This window comes from Calidris pugnax, unplaced genomic scaffold (assembly GCF_001431845.1).
Source record: "Calidris pugnax isolate Ruff unplaced genomic scaffold, ASM143184v1 scaffold273, whole genome shotgun sequence".
Classification (NCBI taxonomy): domain Eukaryota; kingdom Metazoa; phylum Chordata; class Aves; order Charadriiformes; family Scolopacidae; genus Calidris; species Calidris pugnax.
In genome coordinates, this window is record NW_015094508.1 from 1820119 (window position 1) to 1839391 (window position 19273).

The 19273-nt window shown below is 39.4% G+C and overlaps 1 protein-coding gene across 3 annotated transcripts in view; it reads right to left on the reverse strand.

Annotated features, from left to right (window-relative positions):
• Positions 1-5179: 5179 nt before the first annotated feature.
• LOC106901954 (COBW domain-containing protein 1-like) overlaps positions 5180-19273 on the reverse strand; it is a 29000-nt gene continuing 14906 nt past the window's right edge. The window contains exons 10-15 of one of the 3 annotated variants that reach the window (XR_001414407.1): positions 17198-17254; positions 14456-14507; positions 8402-8470; positions 8237-8302; positions 6448-6558; positions 5180-5706 (exon numbers count right to left, since the gene is read on the reverse strand). Coding sequence is in view for 1 of the 3 variants with exons in the window: in XM_014965058.1 (XP_014820544.1) it covers positions 5645-5706; positions 6448-6577; positions 8237-8302; positions 8402-8470; positions 14456-14507; positions 17198-17254 (436 nt within the window). In the remaining 2 variants the exon portion in view is untranslated. Of the gene's footprint in view, positions 5707-6447; positions 6594-8236; positions 8303-8401; positions 8471-14455; positions 14508-17197; positions 17255-19273 lie in introns of all 3 variants that reach the window. The other 2 variants (XM_014965058.1, XR_001414408.1) reach the window with 2 other exon arrangements.

Below are 19273 nucleotides of genomic sequence, written 5' to 3' on the forward strand. Positions count from 1 at the left end.
AAAACATTCTCATTTCTTCAGTGAATTGAAGAGTTTTCCAAAGCAGACAGGAAGAATTTTAATTGAAATTCATGTTTCTTTTGAGAAGTCTGTTTATTTTTTTGTGCTCTCTTCTGATAAAGAGCGGTTCTGGAAGACAAGCTGGTTTTTCAAAAATGACACTTGCTAAAAACTCCACTAAGAGACTTATGCAGTAGAAGTGAACTAAGCTGTTGTGATGTGGAACACCCCTTTCAGCTAGCACAGCTGAAAATTATTATCTTTTCCATCCATGTATTACTGTTCGTCAGCTGAGGTTAACACTCTTATCAGGCAATGCAAACATGGTCTTCTTCACTGCAGTGTCAGACCAGTCTGATGTTCAGGACGCCCTGACCTGACTGGTTTGCCCTAGCACTGAAACGGTCGAGGCAGCACTGGGTGGACCCCTTTGGCAGGGAAGAGGGGCATCTCCAGGGGAGGAGCAAGAGCTATTCACACCATGTCAGCTTTTTTTTTCTGTTTTTCCCCAGAAATGACCATGTCAGTGCATCCTAAGAAAACATGCTGAGAGAAAAGGGGGAGGAAGGATCAGCTGGGAGACCTGCTGGTGCAGGAATCCAGCCCTTCCACTGAGAGGCTGCTCTGCCCTGCCCTGCTGCGGCTGTGTAACCAGGCACCTTCACCCTGTCATAAAGTTTGCAGTGTTGGGTTTTTTTTAAAAAAAACAACCTTCCTCCATCAGGAAAGATTCAGTGCTGTGATTCTGAGCAACCTATTGTGAATTAAAACGAGCTTCTGCACTGGATGAAAAATAAGACAACTGTAGTCTTTCCTGTTGCATCTAACTGAAAACAAAAAGTTATAGAAATACTAATATCTTAGCAATTTTAAGAGTACAAAAATCATAATTAGCTGCTCATTCCTATTAAAAATAAGTTGCAAACAATAACAGTATAGCGGAAGTAGTAAAGAAACCAATTAACAAGTTAACTGTGCTTGTAGATGGGATTGAAATCCTGTTAAGAGAGCCATGTGAAACTAGTTGGTATTTCAGACTGCCCAAGCAAGGACAGTTAAGATCATTGGGACTTTCCACTGTGCTTGAAGGTTGGAAGACTTCGTCTACGTTTTCGACCAATACTTGTGAGTAAACACAAGTGGCAAGTTTTTTACGTATTGCTTAACGAGCAATACATTTCCCAGTCTGCTTGATGCTTGATCTGTTTACAGCTCAAGTTCTTTTCCCTACATTTCCATGGATGTCCATGGATGCAGGACTTAGACCGAGCTGCACAGGGGCCCTGAAGTTCACACCTCTGTGAAGTTGCTGGCCCAAGCTGGACATGGATGTCCTTGTTGCTCCATTTGCCCACGGCGTGTCCTGGAGGAACGGAAGGACCATACGCAGGGCCCAGGGAAGGGAAAGTAAGGGTGTCATCCTGCAGCGTGGCACTGCCACCACCAGTGACATGACACACGCTTTGCACTGTCCTTTGTGCAGGGCCTCGGGGCTGAGGTTTGCCACACTTGCCCTGGCTGGTCTTCTCTTGGCCTGCCCCCAGCTCGGTGTTCCTTGGGTCACCTGTGATGGCAGTTTCTTTAATTCACCCGGTGTCTATTGCTAATTTGTTTTATTTATTTTTTTTTTCATCCTTCAGTGTTACAACCCCAGGTTTTTTATAGCCGGCAGTAACAAACCGCCGTTCTGTGCAGAACGAGATATTTATGGTCGTACCGTAGCGATGCAGCCCAGAGAAGCACACGCCTGATACCCTATCAGCAGCCTTGGGAGGTGGAGACAAGGATGTGGCCTAGAGGAGAATACCGGCGTGGGGGCGATAAGAGATGGGGCACAGGCTCAGCGCCGGGACCCCGCTGCTATAAACAATTCACCCATGGTCAATTACAGCAATGCACACCCAGAAGGGGATAAAACTGGGTTTAAGGGTAAAAAAAGAAAAAAAAGAAAAAAAAAAAAAGGACAACAAACACGTGGTCTCTAGGACAAACACGTGGTCTCTAGGATTTGTAAATGTATGTAGTAAACTGAGACGCACCGTGGAGCTGCAGAGTGAAGGAAGAGCAAAGCATAGCAGCAAACATGCAAAAATGATGCTGAAGTGGATGTGGGAGGGAGGAGGAGAATGGATGGTGGTGAGCCCACCAGCGCTGCCGGTAGCAGGGGAAGTGCCAGGGTGAAGCGGGGGGATGCTGCGGCTCTGCAGGGATGATGGTGGAGGAGCAGGGTGGCTCATGGGGAGAGCAGGTGGCTGGGACCCCAGCCCGACCCATCCCGTCCCCTCTGGCCACATCCTGCACACAGGGAACGGGATGGGACATGGACAATCACCCCCTCCACTGCGGTGGAAGAATGGGAAGAGAGGTCGTTGTTCCTAAGGATTAGAAAGAATCTAGTGAAAACCTAGCAAATTCAGAACGGCTTGAATTTTAAAGGACATAATAAAAAAGACAAACTAAACCTCATCCATCTCCCTGTGTAATTCCTGAAGCTTAAACACGACAGGTGATACAAACAAATGGCATGATGTGTAGTACGGAGATCATTTTTGTTATTTTTGAGTTTAACAGAGCCTATAAAAACATGTGGAATGTAGAATACAGTGGAGAAAACACTGTTTTGGAAAGGCAACTTCTGTAGACGTTTGTTCTTGACGGTGCAGATGTGATCAAATCGTTGCAATTTGCCTCAAGGAAAGAAACCCCTCCACCTTCGCTAGGGAAGAAAATGTGTGGTTTTTGTTGATGAGATCGATGCCGAGTACGTACCGAGCACTGAGCACATCTTGGAGGCGAGGAGCGAAGTGTTGTTATCCTGGGAGTTATTTTGGCTTTGAAGCAGGCCCAGATGTGGATGGCTGCCCCACAACCATGAGGACCACCATTTCCTCATGCGAAGGTGCAGCTCACTGCCCACTGTGTCCCTCTTGGGACCTGCATGGGGAGAAATACTAACGCTTGTCCTTGCCAGACCCTTCCTTGGCCCCTCAAGCATCCCTTGGCCACGCCACTGTCCATGACACCACCAGCCCAGGACAGGGCTGAGCAGTGTCCGCCTGCTCCCTCCAGCCTCCTGCACAACCTCACTTTAAGGCAGTTCCTTGGAGAAGGCCATCCTTGACATAACCAGCAGTAACACAAACACCGAAAGCATCCAGCCATCAGTTCACTACGGGCAGCTTCTGCTGCAGCTCTCTCATTTACCTTTCCTTCTCATTTTGGCAGGACGCAAAAACAAGACTTAGCGCCCCAGGCTGGACACAGAAGAACAGACCAGAAAAAAATCAGTTAAATAAATATTCGAGAAGAGAAAGCAGCGATCTTGTTGGGAGAGGAGGATAAAAAGGTGGCCCTTGGTTGTTACCAGTGTCATTGTGTGTGAACGGAAGGGAGGAGGGGGATGCAGAGAAGGTGTCCTGACAGTCAGCAAGGGTGGAGGTGCACGTTCCCACCCTGCCCAGTCCCTACCAGGGGCTCCCTGGAACAACGCGGGCAGAAGACAAGGAGAGACAAAGCTGTGTGCACTGACTAAAGATCTCTGACACTACCACTGAGAGCATCGCAGGGAACATCCCACAGAGGAAGAATAAGCTAACAAGACGAGCTCTACAGAAGTTTCCCAACTGCAGAGATGCCCCATTAACAGTGAAAGGAAAAAAAAACAAACAAAAAGAAACACAAAAACTTCACAGTATATTGAAAGTCATTGTGGGAATTTTGGAGTATGTGATTGGTGAGCAAATACTAAAAATAACCATCTAAACTATGACAGTAAGTGTGTAAGCCATTCATGGCTTGTTCCCTTATGACTCATGGTTGAAGCTCTTCTTACTACATCTCTGACCTTTTTTTTCAAATGGAAAATGATCAGTTGGGTACTTCAGAGATGAATGTTTCTAAAGACAACAGAGTTCTTCCATTACATGAGGCACTTACCAGACAGAAGGTATTTTGATCGCTTTCTCTATGAGAAATGGAAGCATAAGCGGCACAAATACAAAAGTATTATATACAATTCTGCATTTACATGATGTTCATAACTCAATTCATAACACTGATGGTAATCGTTTGACTAATTTTCATGCAGGGCTAGGTGTCATTTTTGCAATTCAAAACATGAGGCAATTGCGAAGGGAAACTGTCACAATGTGGCTCAACAGTAGACCCACCTCAGGCAAACGCCAGGAATACTGCTAGACCAAAAGCAACATTGTGAGTAGATTGTTCTTTCTTTTTACCTTGCTTTAGTTTACAGAAATAGTTAAATTTCTGCAAATTTCCTCAAGCTATCTAAAACTACTCATGATGTGAAGAATAACATAATGTCTGGTAATGTATCTACGGGGAGACTGAAGAGCACTATCATATTGAACACATGACTTCATAAATTAATCAAGGGAGACACCAGCTCCTTGCAGTGAAAGATTAACAATGTCTCCTTCCTCAGGTCTTTGGAAACAAACTCCAAACTCATTTATTTCAGTAAAAGATAAAATAAATTTTTAAAGCTTCTGATATGGGAATGGCCTTTTTATTTATTTTTTTTCCAGGTTGATACACCTTTTATCCTAAAGCAAATGTTAGGTGTGTGACAAGTAACACACCACTAGTACTGAAAACACATTTCTGCTTATCCAGACACATCAGCCAAGCATCCATGTAGCACGAGTCCATTTTTCAGGATATCTGCTGCATGTCCTAGAATTATGTTTTGAAAGATTTTTAATTCCACCTTATCTTGTTGCATTTGCTCATTTCGCATTCACCCAGATGCAGCCAACATACCCTTCTAAAGCTAAGAGCAAAGAACGATGACGGCAGGAGAAGGCACAGGGCAAGAACTTCAACTCTAAATTGGAGAAGTGAAGAGCAGAGAGTCAAAAGCTTCAAACTAAGTTTTCAGAACAGCCCCCAAACAGTGTCAGATAGCCCCATAACAAATCACGTGTCCCCCCAAATGTCGAACTGGCAGGGCCATGGCCTGGAAGATCTGCGAGGTCACTCAGCTGCACCTTTCAACGCTTTGGCTACATGACTGAATGCTGCAATCATAGCTATTATGCAGACAGTATGTATTTCATAGGGTCTTGAGCCTCGGCTATCTGTGTATTTTTAGTTTTGTACAACAGGCTTAGCAGTACCTGGGATGGATGTATACATTCAAAAATCACAAAGCAACTGGGAAGAGATGGAAGACAGTTTAATAGTGAACACTAATTACTTTTTACTGTGATTACATCACTGGCAATAATCACTGTTGTTTCATTTCCAGTAGTAAAAGAGAGTTAACTGGTGAAAGCACTAGGCTTCAAACATATGTCTAGCATATTCCTATCGTAATACTTCATGTGCAGCATAAACAACAGCCTGTAGCCCACCTGCATTGCCGCACAGGTACAGGATGTGACTGATACAACTGAAGCCAAATCCAAAATGGTAGAATTCTTTGTGTTCGATTCCAGACCGTAAGAGCTAGTCTTTAAGCAGTACGTCAAATGGGATTCTCAGGAGAACTTCAGGGTTTAACTGCTGCACAAACTGCAAGAGGAAAAATCACTACTGTTCTGCATGTCATTCAGTCTTCTCTGCCATAAAAAGCATGCAGGGTTACACACAGACGTTTCATCGGTTCTGTAGCTTGATGTCAACTCTCTCCCACAGTGGCTATGAATACGTCTTTGATGATCTCCTTATCCAAGTTCCTGCCTGTAAAGAGAAATAAATTAGCTAACTATATCTTACAGTGTATTTCAAAAAAATGCATGCAAGTCTTCTCAGCAAAGAAAATGTTTGTTATACCAATGAGTGAAAATAGCATTATTAAAATTAAGCTGCAGGTAACAAAGTAACTTTATATGTCACAGGCAACCACAGACTTCAATCTGTACAAGTAAGGGAAAGGAGGAAAAATTGGGGGTTTTTGGTCATAAAAGCACTTTGCAAAGTAGAGATTAACAAGTAGGAAACAGAAATGTACAACTTCAGCATTACAAGCTTTTTAGAAACAAAATAGATTTTATACAGTTTAGTGGCTATAATCCCCTTCCTTACGGTTACTAAATATTTGATCAAACATTCAAACTATTGAATTTAGTAATTTTTAAGTTATATTTAGAAATATATTTAAATTATGGATTTAAATTACTTGATACATTTATCCATATTTAAATTATGGATTTTAAAAATAACACTAAATATGCTAACATAATTTTTGAATAATTAATATTTTATTTTATTTTGTCTTATTATCACTAGAAGTTATAGTGCAGATTCTTCTGGAATATAAAACTGCAGGGGCCCCTGGTGGATAAATCTTTGACTGGAGGTTATACTGAACATACTCACTGCTATTATTCTGGCCAGTTTAAGCCAGCTGATTTATACTGGACAGGTCACAGAACTGCCTGCTGCTTGAAGTCAACGAGGAGATACGTAATTTCCTCTTACCTATTAGGACCAGTCTATTTGTTCTCTTTTCGTCTTCTTTCCAGGCTACTGCAGTCTCTTCCAGATCATAGAGCTCATGGACACCTTGGACTATCACCTGATGAGATTTCCCTTGAATAGATACCAGTCCCTTATCAGAAAAATAACTGTTAGGATATATAAACAAACCTTTTAAAATGAAATATGTAAGAGGGGGAAAAAGACTTTCAAACTAGGCTAAGCAGGGAAAAATATTTCTGGCAACTATGCACCAGTTTGCCAAAATAACTATGTGGTATGATCATTTTTACTCATAAAATCCATTCTCACATCTCCTTATTTTGTTAAAGACTAATAGTTACACTTTGCCATACTCTGCCTTCTGTTCCTCATTTGGTCAGATTCTAGCACGTTCGAGCACAAAATAAAATGTCATCAGCTGCTATGCCACTTTGAATATATATAAATATATATATATGGTGTATGATGTATGAGTCCATGAAAGACTGATTGCCAGCAAACATGATGTAAAGTGATCAAAAAAGTTTGATTTCAGATTATTCTGATTAAGCTCTCATGCTCTGCATATTCACTATTCTGAAGCAGAATCTTTGAATACTGGAGAACAAACATTCATGAGTTAAAATGACTAGTGACAGAATTAGAAGGAAGTACTGACAGAGTGAGCCCATTAACCCACATATCAACATTATTGTATTAAAAGAGTTTGCAGGTAAGATATGAATATAAAGGCAACAAAGTTTGGAACCCATTCTGTAATTACCTGGGGTTCCTCTGTTTTTGTGTATTTGCACGGACTGAGGGCCAGCACAGAGCTTATCACAGGCCTCAGATCTCCTAAAGAATCACTTTGATTCCAAAGCTCAGTACAACAAAAAAGTACTTTTGCATAGCAGTACTGATTCCTGGCAGCTTAAGATGCTTCTGTAACTATGTTCTTCTATTTGTCAGGAAGGAGAAGACAAGGATATTCTCATTTTGTTGCTGGAAGGGCAAGAATACAACCTTTCTGCCAATGAAATGAAAATAATTATGTCACTATCCATGATACGCAAGTGCTCTGAGAAAAAAAAACAGAGCTTTTTTTCTTGTATTTCTTACAGCCTACCAAATGACAGACTTGATTCTCATTTTTCAGTGATTTAGTGATTTACTTGGTTGCTTAGCATCAAGAAAATCAAAATATATCCTAAACTGTCACCTGTACTCCTCTCAAAACCATGGACCTGAAAAACACAAGAAATGCCCATGAAGATGAATACTTATGAGCTCCATCTTTAAAACTACAGGCGGACAACACTGTAAAAAGTAGTATGTGTGGACCACAACCAGTATTGCACTGCTATGTTATGCCAAATTCAACTTCTGCGTATTATGCCAACAATTATAATTACAGACAGCAATCTATAGTATCCAATCTGTAGTATCCAATCCCTAGAGAGGGAGACATTTATGTGACATGGATGGTACCTTTCAACGCAATGGAGGTGAAAAGTGAAAAAGTGATTTAATTATGTCCTGATTATTAACTCTGCCACTGATGTTGGGGACTGTGCATCTTCCCTCTCAATTCAAAACAAGCAGAATCAACGTTTGCTTCTCTGTCAGCTGTCTCCTTTTGAGTTGTCCCACCAGTGAGCAGGTAACTGTTTCTACACGGAACAAGGACAAATTGCTATTCTTCATTTTGTCTGCTCTGCTACAGTGATCTGTAACTGCCAGCACACTGCAGTTTTTCAGATGTGAGAGGAAAAGCACAAACCAAAGAAGTTGGTAATTTCTGTCTAACCTTCAGTCTTATGACATCCATGCTGCGCCCAATCTTATCTTTCACATTCTTCTCCCACAGAAGATTCTATGAAAAGGAAAAACATTTTCATAACAAAATGGCATGGGATGGTTTTCTATAAAAAAGTCATAATGATTTTTCAGCTGACAGTGATCTGCTACTTACCTGAATAAAGAGGTTTAAGTTTTCTTCTTTTATATTTCCTGGAACTTCAAATGTTGCTGTAGTTATACCCTGCAAATGGAAAGACCCACTTACTATTACCAAACTGAATAAAGATTTCATTTCATCAATTTCAAAAAGTGTTCTTTGTAACTCGGCTTCATAGAAAAGCAACTATGTACCCATGTCAAATTAAAAAAAATAAATAAATAGATCTCCATTTCTATTCTACTCCAATTTGCTACATTATGCTATACTTCCTGGTTCTGTTCAGGTTGGCACTTAAAAGTTCATATGCAGTGCTTTGCATAGTTTAATGCCATCAGCTGCTGCCACGTAACTCTTTGCTGTAGTTGATCTTTGTTCTCAAAGAAAGCCCTAGAATTTTAGTTCTTATTTGCTAGTAAGCTAAATCTTTCAAGTATGTTTCAGAATGCTATTTTCTTGGCATACTGATATTTGTCACAATTTCTGACCTTCATCACAATTCTATCAGACAAAAATCAATCAATGTATTTTTTATGTTTCTGTTATGAAAGGCTTTTTATAAACAGACTATATAGGAACAGATTCCAAAAATAAAGATGTTTGAAGTGATGTTTTATTTCATCACCAGTATCATGAATGTGTAGTTTAAAATCAACATTTTATTGCAAAATAAAGGAAATAATGTGTCTTACACTTATTTTTGTCACTATAATGTCTCAACAGCATAGAAGAACACACAAAGAAATACTTTTTGTACAATCTAAAATTTTTTCAAATGATTACTGCTTTCAAATGACTAGTTTAAGAGCAAAAAAATGAATAGAATAGAATAGAGCAGAACTATTTCAGTTGTAAGGGACCTATAACAATCACTGAGCCCAACTGCTTCACTACTTCAGGACTGATGAAAAGTTAAAGCACGTTGTTAAGGGCATTGTCCAAATGCCTCTTAAACACTGACAGGTTTGGGGCATTGACCATCTCTACAGGAAGCCTGTTCCAGTGTTCGACCACCAGCTTGGTAAAGAAATGCTTCCTCATGTCCCGTCTAAACCTCACCTGGTGAAGCTTTGGACCATTCCTGTTACTGGCTCCCAGGGAGCAGGGTTCAGCACCTCCCTCTCCACATCCCCTCCTCAGGAAGCTGTAGAGAGCAATGAGGTAGCCCCTCAGCACCCCTACTTTTCTCCAAAGTAGACAAACCCAGAGTTCTCAGTGGCTCCTCAAAGGACATGACTTGCTAATGATGCATTCAACTCCTGCATCCAGATTGTTGACAAATGTATTGAACAGAACTGGCCCTACAACTGAGGAACACTGCTGGTGACTGGTAGCCAGTCACATGTAACCCCATTCACCACATTTTGAGCTCTGCCCTTCAGCCAGTTCTTCGCCCAGTGCACAAAGAACCTGTTCATCCCATAGCTGGACAACTTGTCCAGAAGGATGCTGTAAGGGACAGTATTCAAAGCCTTACCAAAATCCAGAAAAACTACATCCACTGCCTTCCCTTCATCCACTATGTCGGTGACCTTATCATAGAAGGATATCAAACAGAACTTTCCTTTTGTGAACCCATGTTGACTGGGCCTGACGATTGCATTATAATTTAAATGCCTTTCAATAGTACCCAGCATAATATCCACAATTTTTTCAGGAACTGAGGTTAGACTAACAGGTCTGTAGTTCCCTGGGCCTTCCCTCATGCCCTTTTTGTGGACTGCAGTAACACTGGTTAACTTCCAGTCAGCAGGGACCTCCCCAGTCTCCCAAGACCTTTGGTAGATGATCAAGAATGGTCCCGCCGTAACATCTGCTAGCTCCTTCAGTACTCCAGGATTCATTCATGGATTTGTGAACATTCAGCTGATACAGCTGGTCCCTTCCAATTTCAGTATTCACAAATGGGAAGTCAATGTTCCCATCCTTCTGGTCCTCCAACCCAGGAGACCAGACAGCCCAAGATATATCAGTATTTTTAAAGACTGAAGCAAAAAACTCATTGAATGCCTCTGCTTTTTCTTCATCCCTATTAGTCAGATAACTATCTTCAACAAATATCTCTCCAATGTTTCCCATAGACTTCCTTTTGCTATTAACATACTTGAAAAAGCCCTTCTTGGTATCTGAATCAACTCTGGCTGGTTTCAACTCTAATTGACTTTGGCCTTTTGTGTCTACACCCTGCATAAATGAACCACAGCTCTGTAGTCTTCTTGCAAAGCTTGACCTCACTTCCAAAGATTTCGTTTTCCTCTTGAGCTCCATAAGGAGCTCCCTGTTCAGCCAAGCTGGTCTTCTGCTCCACTTGCAACAAGAAAAGAAAAACTCGTATTGTTACACAGTAGCTTAGAAAAGTGTACTTCCCTTCCAGAAAGTTGCTATGATTAAATCTAATTTTTAGGTTAACATATGATGCATACAATGCCTGTATTTTTCTTTTTGAACTGCAAATCTCGAGTATGAAGTTGCTAGTCTTGAAAACAGCAAAAGGCAATTATATTTTCTTTTTTGATTAGATACAAGCAACAAGCAGCAAATCTAAATGTTCATCTAATGACTTAGTAAATTCACCAAAACAACTAAGAGCTAACAGTATGAGCAGCTTCAAAACAAGACAGACAGAAGTTCACTGTGCTCCACAAAAAGTGCAGTATTGCTTCTGTTGACCTTCCACATGAAGATAATAAGCTCACTTTATCATCCAAGGAGGACTTGCAGCCTACTGTGAGAGAAGCATTCTGTTCTCACTTACGCCTCATCTGCCTCAACAACCATCTCAAAACTGTGGGTGTTGAACAAAATAGCAATAGTAATAATGAATTCTAATTGATTCCCATATATCAAATGGCTCCATGCTACAAAAACAATAATAATTTCCTTAATAATACAAGTATGCTATAACTATCATAATACTCAGGAAGGCTTCTATTTAGCTTCTTTTCTACTTTAGGGATCTATTCAGACTGTTACAACCATAACTGAACATATTGAAGATGAACACAAATTTTAATTGGACAAAAAACTATGAACATAAGACTCTGATGGCAATTTTAGCTAAGCATGAAACCTATTTTTTATTTAATCTTTAGTTCCAAGTGGAGCATACAATTGCCTTTGGCTGTTTTCAAGACTAGCAACTTCAAGTTAAGATTTGCAGTTCAAAAAGAAAAATGCAGGCATTGTACACATTATATGTTAACTTGAAAGTAAGATTTAATCAGCAACTTTCTAGAAGGAAGGTACACTTTTCAAAGCTACCATGTGAAAATACAAGTTCTTCTTTTCTTGTAGTCCCTGAGGAGACTGCTGCCCATGGGTGAACCGCACCCAACCAGGGATACCCTGGAGAGGACTGTGACCCAGGACTCATCCACAGCGCAGGGTACTTGTATACAGACTGGATGACACATGGAGCAGAGATGCTAAGGAACAGAGCAGTGACAAAACCACTAAGGAGTAAAAACGAGTAATTAAAGCAGTGCAGGACACCTACAGCTGCTGCCTCAAGAAATCTCTTCTGAGTGGCTGGACAGGGGCACTTGCAAAACTAGAAAACTGGGATTTACTGATGGAGGGGTATGCAGGGCTTGATCCTTCTGGTCCCACAAACTGTGGTCCCCCCGCTGTGGAGGGACTAGGGAGAAGGGGCAATTGAGTGTCATCGCTTTGACTTCTGCTGTGGTTACAGGCAAGGGGTAAGGGACCCTGAAAAGGCTGAGGCCGCAGACCAAAAGCTCTGGCAGCTAGACACAGTCACTATTCCCCCTCTGGTATCACCTGATAACCTGGTGGGACATCCTATTGATCAAGGAGTGACCCTGAGTATCATGCTAGGGGGAAGATGCCAGAGGCAGGTGTGAGATCAGCCTCATGGCAAAGCATAACCAAACTGCAGTTACAAAATTGTCAGGTAGGGATGCAAAATCTCCACGCTCCCACTCTACAAATTGGGACTTGGAAAGGGAAAAAGAAATTTTTCAAGATCTACACCTGGGAACTAAGGAATAACAAGACCAGGAGAAAGGTCAGAGCTCAGTTAGTATGGTTACAGGATGTGAAGCAACCTCTTGGAGATCTGATGCATCATGTTACTCCCCAACTGAGGCAGGGCCCATGTCATATCAAATGAATATTGGGCACAACACGTTTTATTTCTGGATGAAACTACAGATGTTGGAGTCAGAAACAAAGTGCTGTTACTCTATGGTTGTACTGTTTAATTGTTTGCTTGAATATTTGCTTGTATACCACGACACAGTGAGTAAACTAAACAGCCAAGTGTCTTGTTTTGGTGTTTTGAAGGAACAAGCCCTGAATTTTACAGTAAGCAATGCCATCCTTACTAATTTACACCAAAGGATGGAGCCTACAATGGAAACATGTAAATTCAAGCCCTTATGATACTATCATTCACCATCTGTTCGGCAGGACATGGAAGTTACATACAACAATTTTTAACACGTATATTCAGACTGCTACAACAATAACTCCTATAGTCTAGATCTCAGAGGCAAGGGGTTGAATGTGTGCTAGCTGTACATTTCAGTTTCTGATGACATTAAGGGTGGATACTGACACCCATACATTCATACTGTATGAATATACAGCTCCTTAAGTATGTGTAAGCTTACAAGGCTTATATAGCAGGGGGCTACAGTGCTGAGGGGTGTGGGAGGAGGCCATCAGCTGCCTCGTGTGTCTCCCAATCTATTCCTCCAGCCAGCTCTGAAACCACACAATAGTAAAATAAGTACACAAAAAAAAAAATCCACACATTTCATGCAGAGAAACACGTGGCATCCTGTTAGAGAGACCAACACCTCCAGCCACTTGGGACTGAAGACTCTTTGGAGGAGGTATGCCATGCCAAAGGGGGTACGTACACCCCGGAGAGATTGCAGCTTGTTGTTTATCCACAGGCACTGAAAGCCCTGCATGAACTACAGGGAAGAAACCCTAAGGAAAAAAGCAGAGATGAGGAGCAGAAAAGCATTACACAAATGCCTCCAAGCATAGGAAGCTATGCTACATGTGGCCTTGCTGGGAGCAATAGGACAGAATAAATGTAACCCATGGAAAAAAATAGGGAAAGTTGAGGGAGAGAGGGAGAGTGGAGTGTTTGTGTAGTTGCTTTGCATTTATTTTATTCAGTATTCAAATTAGTAGTTATAAGTTTTTGTCACCTACCGATATATTTCAGTAATTCCCTGACTTATGAAAAGAAAATGAAAATTACAAGTGAGCCTTTCTAGTAAAACCAGTAGGGATGACGGACCAGACTCTTTCCTGAAATTCAACTTTGCAATTAGATATGCTGATCACAAAAAAATCTGTATTTGCTCAAATAAAAGCCACAAAGACAGAATTGCTATTTGTAGTTACATTATGCTAGCACCCAGAGAGAAAAGATTCTGCCCAGATATAAACACACGTTGGATTGAGTATCAGGGAGGGAGCAGGGGGGAGGAACACATTTTAGAGTTTATTTTGACATACTGAAAATAACATCAACAGAACTGGGTTTTTTTGTTGTTGTTTTTGAATACAGGTGCTTACAGGATTGATACCTAGTTTATAGGGCAGAATCTACTTCACTGTTACAAGCTAAATTATTTCTTGTGAAAACAATGTAAAGCACTCATAGAACAGAAATCCACACATGCTTAAGTACTCAGTGAAGTTTTATGGCAGGTTTAAAGAATTCAAAGTCATGAATAACATCTCCCTGACAACTACATATAAACAACATTTGGACAGAAAACCTACAGGGTGAAGATTGGCTACAAATTTAGGACTTGATCCTGCAAACATTTAAAAAAAGCAGTGGAATTTTTTTGTTTCAGAGTAGAAGCCTCCAAACTATTTTTCAAACTAAGAGTTACTATATCTATTTAGAATCTATCTACAACAAAGCACACTCATATATATATTCAATGTAACTTTCCAAAGATCTTAGAAGATCCCCAACTGAATCTTCTGGAAAGGTAACATGATTAGGACGCAATGCTTGTAATTACCCTAAACGACCATGTTGTTACAAAAAGAAGCAGTAGTTTTGGTAATTACCTTATCTAGATGTGCATGTGTTGTCTTTACATGCTCAAGCTTTTTCTGTAAACTGAAAATAAGTAAAGTTAAATGTCATATTTGAGGAGGATGGACAAAATTACATTATTTCAAAAATTAAAAAAACTTCAGTATTGCAGAGCAAAATAAAATATCAAAGATAGACTATATACTCAGAATAAGCTTCAACTGTTAATTCAGTTCTAATCTCAAAATAGGTATTTTGGTCTAGTTAATGCTTTGTGCTAGGGTGTTAGTTTTTTAAAATATAAACAATTAGATTATAGAAATTATTTGCTGTATCTTTGCAATTTTAAATATTTATACTTCAAGAAGTACAACACCCTTGATGTTCCTTTGTGTACAAACAAAAGGCAAACTACATCACTAAAGCAAGAGGGGAAAAACAAGTCATTAGAATTTGTCAATTTATTAGACATTGATTTTTTGAAAAAACTTTAGAATTATTTTAAAAGCAAAAAGAAAAAAATGTACTAAGCTGTTTCTTGTGAGAATGAAATTTGTAACATTCAGTGAAAAACTATATACCCAGCTTCCATCAAGTCCTCTGTACATCTCATTCCTACTGTGCAGTGTGCTGCTAGTTTAAAATTAGACCTATTTATTTCATAAAGGAACTCGGGGACTTGTTTTATATATGAAGATTCAGGCTCTTACTGTGCCATTTTGTACAGCAACATAAAATTTTACCGCAACTGTAGATTACACACATCTGTCTTCAATCAAGACAGTGCAAGACTTCTTCTAATACTGTTTCTGTACCAGAGAACATTCTGTCTTACATCCAACCCACAGAAAAAAGAATACTGCATCAGAAGTCTCTATGATGACAGCTCTCTGCTACTTCACAGAAGATTTCCCATAAAAATCTTTCCTACTCTGACGACTGTAAATTTTAAGAAGCCTTTAATGGTGGGGGAAAAAGGTATTGACTGCTACTGAAGTAACATTTCAGATTCCTACTTCTTGCACCTTCTTTGCTTTGTTGTCAGCTTCTCATACTGCTTTCCACAGAATCCAGAACTCTTGATGTGTTTCCTGTCATTTCAGGGCATGTATAGACTACCAGTACAGTCACACCAATCAGGATGTTTTATTCGTCTATGCCAGCAGAAATCCTTGCTGTAGTATGCAGTTAAAAGAACAATGTTATTAGTGTGCTGATGTGTATTTGTGCTCAAATGGTGCTGGATGTAAAGGGTTTTTCTGCTAAGGACGATAGGGCAGAACCCACCACTAATATTTTATGTAGGGATTTCTGTATCTATGAACTGATACCAGCGTAAGCAGTTTCACTGTACAGAGCTCAAATAAAATCAAAATAAAGAGAACTTCATTTAAGCAATCTAGAACATTCTTGGTGCTTTCAGAACTTGTCTTTAAACAATTTTAAGGTGTTTCCTCTGTTTTAACACCAAGTATTGAGAACTTCTAAAGGAACTATGAGTGAGATAAGAGAGAAGCCTAGACCAAGGAAAGAAAGGTAATTTTTTTTGGCAGCTCCTTCAAGACTCTCTCAAATTTGTAGAGCAGAGCACTTCTTAGTAAACCTTGCCGAATGCCACCTAAAATTACAGCTTATCAGATCTAACTGTGAATTGCCATTATCAAAAATGATCCCCTCCTTCTTCACATCTTCTGACTGCTTTCTCTCTCTGTTGCGTGGCCCCAGGATGAGTCAGTGTAGCTAGCTGATCCATCATAATAACTCAGGACATGGGTTTACAATCTGGTTTATGACCTAATAGTTATCTGTTGACCAAAAAGGATATACTGGACTTCCTCCTCCAACTTCTTTTGGATGCCTATTCTGACATTGGTACAGATCTGCCATTGGTACAGATCTGACTGGTACATTCAAGGAGCTCAAAAGAAACAAATGTTATGTTTCACAGATCAGACTAAAGTCAGTGCCAGCAAAAAGAAAGGGCAGCAGAGACTCAGGAAAAGCAGGCTATCCTCTGCACCAGTTAACTGGGAAATCTCCCGAGCATCTCTCTTCTATTAGAGGTTACTTGCTTGCATCTTGTGCCATTTCTCCTGTCTGAAATGAACAGTATGGGTCCCGGAAGAAAAATGAAGCTGATACTGCCCCCAGTTGCATATTCCCTACTTTCCTTTATGATTGCTCCAGTACTCCTTGCTCTCTTTGTTTAACAACTTCAGCACACAAAGTGAACAGAAAGTCATCCTCCCCTCACCTCCAATTTTACTGTTCCACCCATCTAGCATGCTGAAGAATACACTTAGCATTGGAGAAAAGAAAAAAAAAAAGAAAAAAAAAGGACCACAGTAATCAGAATTTGCAGTGGCTTCATTTGTTGTGGAACTTCAGTCCCTTGTTATTTTCTGTGAAAACTAAGGAGGCCTCCAGTTCATCATGATGTGAAGTGAAAAAAAAATTTGAAATCCTTTAAAAGAGCTGGAAAAGAGTGCACTACTACTGCAATTAAAGCAAAACTTGTATTCTGGAAAAAAAAAAAGCTAACCAACTATGCACACTCTGGCTCATTTAACTTTACATCAGAAAGCTTTTCTTGCACACACTTCGAGTGGAAAAATTCTAAGTGGTAAGCTGAGACTGAGAAAATAAGACTTTTAAACTACTGACTAAACTAACAGAAAGTCAGATGCAAATTTGAGCTAAGCATGTCTATTTCATGCATGTACTTATACAATGGACTTTATTTCTAATTAGAGACAGTGAAATTATCACCATACCTTATTCCAGATAAACTGTCAAAAGCATGCAGGTCCAAGACATTGGAGAGATCAACTCTAAACAGAAGAAAGAAAGCAAGCTTTGCATTTTTGCTATATTTAAATATTGTGTATACTTAAATAATTACTTTTTAAATGGTTAACTGAGGGTTATGCTTGTTTTCCTGTCTATCATAAAAATGCCACTTCAGTCTTTAGACTTATTTTTGTATGTTGGTGCTTGGTCTTTTCTCCTGCAAGGAAATAGAACGTTTATTTACACAGTAGTATGTAAGCACAGAAACATAGTTTAAATAAATACAGTAAAATACAAGGTATTTTCAAGAAAGATGGCAAAATCCCTCATACCGGATGCCTGAATAGTAACTTATTTTACTTAAACGGCAAAAGGAACCCTGAAGTTCTTCCCAGAAATTCTGCACCCTTAACCTAGACTTACTCAATACACACACAAAGCCCTGGAACATACATAGCTTATACTGACACACTGTTAGCAAACAAAACTGAAATACACTATGAGACAAGTGCTACTATGAAGAATTTGAGCTCTAACGTGAAAAAGACAAGTGAAAAATATAATATGGAACAGAGAGCACTGATCGTATTTACTTGTAAGTACAACTACCTATAAACCTGCATAAAAACCTTTTTTTATAGAAGTAACATAGATTATAGGTTTCACTGCTAATACCAACTGATAGCTTTCTAAATGTAATTAATGATATGTGTCTAAATACAAAGAACATACAAGAGGTTAAAAAGAATCAAACAAAAAAAAGACCTCTGCAGTGTAGCCAGTATTATTAAGCTTTTACATCTGACAGTAGCTTCACAAAGCAGTTGCTAAAATGAAAGGTTTATAATGTAAAACACATATATAATCCCTCTCTAAAGTTCATGACCAGCTCAGTGCCAGCTGTTTATTCTCAGCAGGGTTCGGAAAAATCATATAGAAACACTCAAGAAAGTACTGTATTGATCCCTTTTACAGGTGGGCTTTTGAGGAACAAAAATGTCTAATTAAAGAAGATATGTTCTCAAATAACATGCTAATAAATTAATCTTATACTTATGTCACTTTTGAAATGTTTAATCATGGGAGACAGTATGCATCATTCACTAAAGAATATTTACTAGTAACAGAAGAGTTGTCATTGAGGACTGAATTTGAGGTCCACTGAATCCAATATCCAAAATTTAATGCTGGCTGGCACCAGACACCAGAGAAGGATACAGATGTGGATCCTACACTTAACATATTGATCTTTTTCTAATTACATGAACAGATACTGACTTAAGACACAAAGCAGAAAGTTTAACATTCTCTTCAAAATTGTTAGCCATGCTGGATATCACCATAATCTCTACAGATTATTTTTCTTTCATGTTATAAAAATCTTGGCCTCAAACTTGCACTAGTGCAGTTAGACCCATGCATATGCAATTTATGAGCAATTTAACTTTATCAATAAAGAGTTTGTTTCTTTTCTGCCTCCAAAGCATTTAACTGACCATTTCTGTACTCTGCCTTGCAACTAAAGAACAAGGAGCTCCTGAAAACCACTGTTTGTTCTCAGTAAAATCTTCATGTTTCCACTTTTTTGATTTCAACTGGAGCAATCTGTTCAAATATTTTTCTTATAAGTGCTTTCCTAAGCCCTGATCACCCTTCACAATCTTCTTCCCCATTTGGTGGCAAAGGTAAAATTTCCTATTCCTCATAAGATAAATCCCAGAATTAGAAAAATTAATATCATGTTCCCAAAAGTTTCCTAAACAGGAGGAAAGGGAAATGCTACAACTGTATCTCTGCAACTACACCTCTTTGCAGCATTTGTGCTTTTGTCTTTCAATCATTCATGCTGCACTCAAAGTACATACATTGAATAAAGAAATATCACACTGCATAGATGTAATGAAGACTCTAAGTAATACAGAGGTCTCAAAAATAAAAGATAGCCAAATTTGGATGTTGTAAAATTAGCTATAAGTAAACATCCAAGACTTACCATCAGAATAAAATCCTGATTTAATTTAACCTGGAATCATCAGAGCATTCACATTCCATTTACAGAC